Source organism: Phyllostomus discolor, chromosome 5 (genome assembly GCF_004126475.2).
Source record: "Phyllostomus discolor isolate MPI-MPIP mPhyDis1 chromosome 5, mPhyDis1.pri.v3, whole genome shotgun sequence".
In the NCBI taxonomy this organism is placed as follows: domain Eukaryota; kingdom Metazoa; phylum Chordata; class Mammalia; order Chiroptera; family Phyllostomidae; genus Phyllostomus; species Phyllostomus discolor.
Genome location: NC_040907.2, coordinates 99748487 through 99754866, shown reverse-complemented (window position 1 = coordinate 99754866; position 6380 = coordinate 99748487). Strand labels below are relative to the sequence as shown.

General features: G+C 41.2%; 1 protein-coding gene across 1 annotated transcript; it reads left to right on the top strand.

Moving 5' to 3' along the window:
• Positions 1 to 4550: 4550 nt before the first annotated feature.
• On the top strand, positions 4551 to 5982 carry LOC114496998 (S-methyl-5'-thioadenosine phosphorylase-like; the record flags this gene model as incomplete). The annotated part of the gene is made up of 1 exon (XM_036027500.1): positions 4551 to 5982. A coding segment is annotated over one exon (879 nt), but the record flags the coding sequence as incomplete, so codon positions are not given.
• Between the last annotated feature and the right edge of the window lie 398 nt (positions 5983 to 6380).

The following is a 6380-nucleotide window of genomic DNA, read 5'->3' as shown; positions in this document are numbered from 1 at the left end:
CAGACGAAGGAAGGAAGAAGAGATAAAATAGGAGGACAGGAAGGAGGAAGGAATAAAACAAGAAATCAGGTAAGAGAGGAAAAAGAAATCAAAAGAGAATAAAAACAATAAAACTTAAAAAATTAAAAATTGTTAAAAAAATAGAATCAAATTAAAAAGTCTCTTAATTTCAAAGTGGCCAAACCGGTTTTTCTGCTCTTGCTGGTGAGGCAGGCTGAAGGATGATTTGTTTGGCTTTTCTTCCTTGGCCCATGGAGTTCACACTGGCTCCTCAGCTTTTGGCCCCTGGGTGTGGGAATCAGGTCTTTCCACAGGGATACTGCTGTGGGCTGGGGTTCGGGGATGCTCTCCTTGCAGGCGCGCTCCTGCACCGGTGCTCCCGTGAGCGGGCGCGGCCCGTCCGCTGCCAGTGAGCCCGTGCCTGCACGCTCACAGCTGGGGAGCAGACAGGCTAGAGCCACTGATCACTTTAGGAGAATTCCCCAAACAGTGTCTGTGTCTATTCACTCCTTCCTCTTGAGAAATTCCTCCCGTTCGAGCCCGCTGCTCCCCACAGTGGCCTGGCTTCTCTCACCGCCAAAGCTCCAGCCAGAACAGTGACCGTGGGAGTCCGGGTCCGCTGGGTGACTCGGCTCTGGTGTCCACTGCCTCCAAAGCTGCTCACCACCCCGGTGTGTTTGCCAGCACCTGGATTCCTCCCAGAGCCTCTCAGACCTTGCTCGGCTGGGGAGGGAGCAGTTGACCTGGCTCTCTTCCAAGAACCCTATGGTAAACCCAGCAGCGGCCCCCGGGCCTGGGGCTGCAGCCCCGGGACCACACGCTTGTCCTGGGACCCTACCTTGTTGCAGCACTCCCCTTAGGATCCGTTCTTTGTTCTTTTGGTTCTGCCACAATCCTTGGTCCTCTGTTTTCAAAAATGCTGAAATATGTTGGTTGCTTGCCTTTCTACTCCATAGATCGGTCAGGATTTTCTCCCCTGAGCAGAGGAAAGCCAAATCTGCTCCTTCCTACTCCGACGCCATCTTAGATCTCTCCCAATACTATTTCAAATGATAATGAAAGTGGACATTCTTCACTTGTTTCTGATTTTAAAGACATCACTTTCATTATTTCACAATTGAGTATATAGTTAGTCATGAGGTTGTCATATATTCTCTTTGTCAAGTTGAGATTGTTTCCTTGTATAAGCCTTCTTTGAAATATTTTTATTAGTAATGTACATAGTGTTCTATATCTTTTCCTGTATCTTGTGAATATTCATATGATTTTTTTTTGATGTGTTGAGTCACATCAATTGTTTCCTGGATATTGAGCCATTCTTGCATCACGGGTATAATTCACCCTTGATCAGGGTGTATAATCATTTTAATATATTATTGATTTTTTTTTGGTACTATTTTGTTGAGAATTTCAATGTGTACATTTATCAAGAATATAGGTCTGTAAGTCTTTTTTTTTTGTAGTCTCTTGCATTAGTTTGGGTATCAAAGTCATGCTGGCCTCATTAATTAAACTTATAAGTGAACTTCATCAATTTATGGATTAATTGAGAAGGATATGTACTAATAACTTTTTAAATATTTGTAAGAATTCCCCTGTAAGTCAATCTGGGCCTGGCCTTCTTTTTGGGGGGTGTTTTGATTACTGATTCAAATTTATTGCTAGTAATTGGTTTATTTAGATAATGTGATTACTTGTGATTTAGCCTTCAAAGGGACTATAATTTAAAAATTTTCTATGTCACTAAGTGGTCAAATTTGTTGCATATAATTGTTGATGGTATTTTTAAACAATTGTTTTTGTTTTTGTAGTGTGGATAGTTCTTTCTCTTTTTTCTGCTTTTATTTATTTGTGTTTTCTCTCTTTACTGCTTGATGGGTCTTATTAGAGGCTTTTCAAATTTATTTACCATTTCAAAGAAGGAGCCATTAGTTTTACTAGTCTTTACATTGTTTTCTACTTTTTTTATTATGGCACTTATCTTAGTTTTATTTTACTTCAACTTTTGTTTTGTTACTTCTTTTTCTAATGTATTTAGAAATTCAAATGTTTTCGCTGAAATTTTTCTGTTCTTTAGCTAGGACTCTATAGTTATAGTTTCCTTTTGTAACAGCTCTGATAAGTCCAGGTTTTGAAAACCATATTTCGGACTTCTGGCAAGATGGAGGAATAGGTGGATGCACCATACATTCTCGCACAACCAAGAACAGAACAACAATAATTTACAACAATGATTTGCAGTCATAATATCAGAACTGTCAGAGGATTTATCTAAATGGAAGTCGGACAGCCAAGAAGTTGAAGTAGACCTGTACATCCAGACTAGTAGAGGACGACGAGCCAAGCGGGCACGGGGCTGGCGCAGGTCGGCGGCATGCGTAGGTCGGGGGAAGTTTGGCGCAGGATCGGGGTGACAGCCATCCGGGGCGCAGGAGTGCAGCAGTGATCCCTGAGTACACAAGCAGCGGCTGGGGGAATCAGTGGGGCAGCGATTGTGGACCAGGGCAGAGCTCACGGCCCAGAAGCCCAGGGAAGTGTCTGACTCCAGGAGAACAGAACTGTCGCCATTGATCCCTCCTGTCCCTGCTCCCGCCCCCGCCCTACCCCCACATATAACGTCACAATCTAGCGACTGGGGCGCCCAGCCCTGGTGAACACCTAAGGCTCCGCCCCCCACCATAACAAGAGCGACCAGACCGGAGGAAAAAATAAATAAATAAAATAATAGGAGAGACAGGGAAAGACATAAGACACGTTTCCAGCAGAACAGATCAGTCCCCCAGGACTCATCCTTTTGAGTGACCAAGAAATAGCCAATCTATCAGATGCACAGTTCAAAACACTGGTGATCAGGAAGCTCACGGAATTGGTTGATTTTGGATGCAAATTACATGAAAAAATGCAGGTTACCATAAAAGAGATGCAGGAAGATACACAGAGGAGAGCCAATAGTGAAAGGAAGGAATCTGAATCTCAAAACAATACAGTGGACCAGAAGGAAGATAGAATCAACCAAGCAGGAAAGCATGATGAAATAAGAATTCAAAAAATCGAAGAAAAGCTTAAGACCATCGAGGACACCTTTAAACATTCCAACATCCGAATTATAGGGGTACCAGAAGGGGAGGACCAACAAGTGGAAAAGTTATTTGAACAAATAATAAAGGAGAACTTCCCCAAACTGGCAAAGGGAACAGTCTTCCAAGAAATCCAAGGAGCGCAGAGAGCCCCAAAGAAGTTGGACCCAAGAAGAAACACACCAAGGCACATCATCATTACATTAGCCAAGGTAAAAACGAAGGAGAGAATCCTAGAAGCAGCAAGAGATAAGGGGACAGTAACCTACAAAGGAGTTCCCATCAGACTGTCAGCTGATTTCTCCAAAGAGACCTTACAGGCAAGAAGGGGCTGGAAAGAAATATTCCAAGTCATGAAAGACAAGGACCTACATCCCAGATTGCTCTATCCAGCAAAGCTCTCATTTAGAATGGAAGAGAAGATAAAGTGCTTTTCAGATAAGGTCAAATTAAAGGAGTTCATCATCACCAAGCCCTTACTTTATGAAATACTAAAGGGACTTATCTAAGAAAAGAAGATAAAGAAAAGACATGTATAGTAAAAGGGCAGCAAACTCACAATTATTAACAACCACACCTAAAGCAAAACCAAAAGAAACTAAGTAAACAATTAGAACAGGAACAGAACCACAGAAATGGAGGGCACATGGAGGGCTAGCAGTAGGGGTGGGAGGAGGAGAGAGGGGGAAAAGGTATAGAGAATAAGTAGCATAGAATGTAGGTTGAAAATAGATAGGGGGAGGGCAAGAATAGTATGGGAAATGTAGAAGCTAAAGAACTCATAAGTATGACACATGGACATGAACTAAAGGGGGGGAATGTGGGTGGGAGAGGGGTACAGGGTGGAGGGGAGTGAAGGAGGAAATGGGACAACTGTAATAGCATAATCAATAAAATATATTAAGAAAAAGAAAACCATATTTCCATTTTTATTTGTATCAGTGTAGCTGTTGGTTTCATGTTTGTCTCAGTGTTTGATTTATTGAGTGTTTGGCAGTATGTTGATTAATTTACAAATGTATTGCTTGTTTTTGTTTTCTTACCTATATTTGATTTCCAGTTTCTTACCATTGTGGTCAGAAAATATGGTTAACATAGCGCTGGCTGGTGTGGCTCAGGGGATTGAGCACTAGCCTGCAAATGAAATAGTCACCAGTTCGATTCCCTCTCAGGACACACGCCTGGGTTGTAGTCCAGGTTCCCAGTAGAGGGTATGGTAGAGGCAACCACACATTGATGTCTCTCTTGCTCTCTTTCTCCTTCCTTGTGTTCTCTATAAAAATAAATAAATAAATATATTTTTTAAAAAGACAAACTAAATATGGTTGATATAACTTTAATTTTTAAATTTATTGAGGATTGTTTTTGCTTCTAGTATAAGATATATCTTGGAAAGTTTTCCATGTAAATAGAGAAAAAATGTGTACTGTGCAGTTTTAAATACTGTATTTAAATATCTATAAATATCTATCGCACTCCGCAGCTTTTCCCAGGTGCAGAAATGCCTCAGGTGCCACCCCTGCAGCTGTGAAGATTGGAATAATTGGTGGAACAGGCCTGGATGATCCAGAAATCTTAGAAGGAAGAACCGAGAAATATGTGGATACTCCATTTGGCAAGCCTTCTGATGCCTTAATTTTGGGGGAGATAAAGAATGTTGATTGCGTCCTCCTTGCAAGGCACGGGAGGCAGCACACCATCATGCCTTCCAACGTCAACTACCAGGCGAACGTGTGGGCCCTGAAGGAGGAGGGCTGCACGCACATCCTGGTGACCACCGCCTGCGGCTCCCTGAGGGAGGAGATTCAGCCCGGCGATATCGTGATCATCGATCAGTTCATCGACAGGACCACCAGAAGGCCTCAGACCTTCTACGATGGGAGTCATTTCTGTGCCAGAGGAGTGTGCCACATATCAGTGGCTGAGCCGTTCTGCCCCAAAACGAGAGAGGTCCTCACAGAAACTGCTAAGAAGCTAGGACTGCGGTGCCATTCAAAAGGGACGATGATTACAATCGAAGGACCTCGATTCAGCTCCCGGGCAGAAAGCTTCATGTTTCGAACCTGGGGGGCGGATGTTATCAACATGACCACAGTTCCAGAGGTGGTTCTTGCTAAGGAGGCTGGACTTTGCTATGCAAGTATTGCCATGGCAACAGATTATGATTGCTGGAAGGAACACGAGGAAGCGGTTTCAGTGGACCGGGTTTTAAAGACTCTGAAAGAAAATGCCAATAAAGCCACAAGTTTACTCCTCACTACCATACCTCAGATAGGGTCCATGGAATGGTCAGAAACCCTGCATAACCTGAAGAATATGGCCCAGTTCTCTGTTTTATTACCAAGACATTAAAATAGCCTGGCTGCCCAGAAGGCAAGAAGACTTTCTAAGTCTAGTCATTTCAGGAATTCCTGCTTAATTTGAAATGTGGAAAGCTTTCATGCCCTTACCTGCTAAGGAAGAACATGTGATAAGACAAGACCGTGCCAATGTGAAGGGTGTCTTCTGAGAGACACAGACTGCTTCAAAAAAGAGGGAAAGCAAATAACCAGGAAACATGGAAACATTCCTACACTGTAGAACAAAGACAAGAAGATACCAGTCCTCCTTCTCCCATTAAATTCATAACAAGGTTGGGAGGTAACATGCAGTTTCCTGCGTTGCCAAGAAACATAAAGACAATGGGACACTTAGACTGTTTATTGGTGTCACTGCAAATTGGTACAGTCTTCTGGAGAGCAGTTTGGTAAAATGTATCCAAAGGCTTAAAAATAATTACATATTTGTGCTGGTTTCCTCCTTTTATCTTTTAAAAATTAGAAATGCATACAAAGACTATGTATAAAGAAGGATGTTTAATATAGTGTCAGTTTTAATAGCAAATATTCAAAACCATCTTAATATCTAAAAATTGGAAATGTATTATGGTTTAGCTCTAAGTAGATTGTGAAGCAGCCAACTAAAGATCATGTGTTTATGTAATATTTAATGTCCCAAAGAATTGGTTGCTCAATTAAAAAAAGGATATGTAAGCATTTTACAGTACTGACTTTGTTTTAAAATTCTACATAAATGTGCAAAAAGACTAAGAAGATATAAAATCTTTTATTGTATTTTGGGGGTATACTGCATAATTTAAATTTTCTTTATATTTGTCTGCATATTTTTTCTACAGGAATATAATCAAATAGTAAAGTTGTTTTAAAAATAAAAATTACTTAGAAAGAAAAAAATAAATATCTATAAATATCTATCAAGTAAACCTGTTTTGCATTTAGTCTAATTTTATTTTTTAATTGTGTA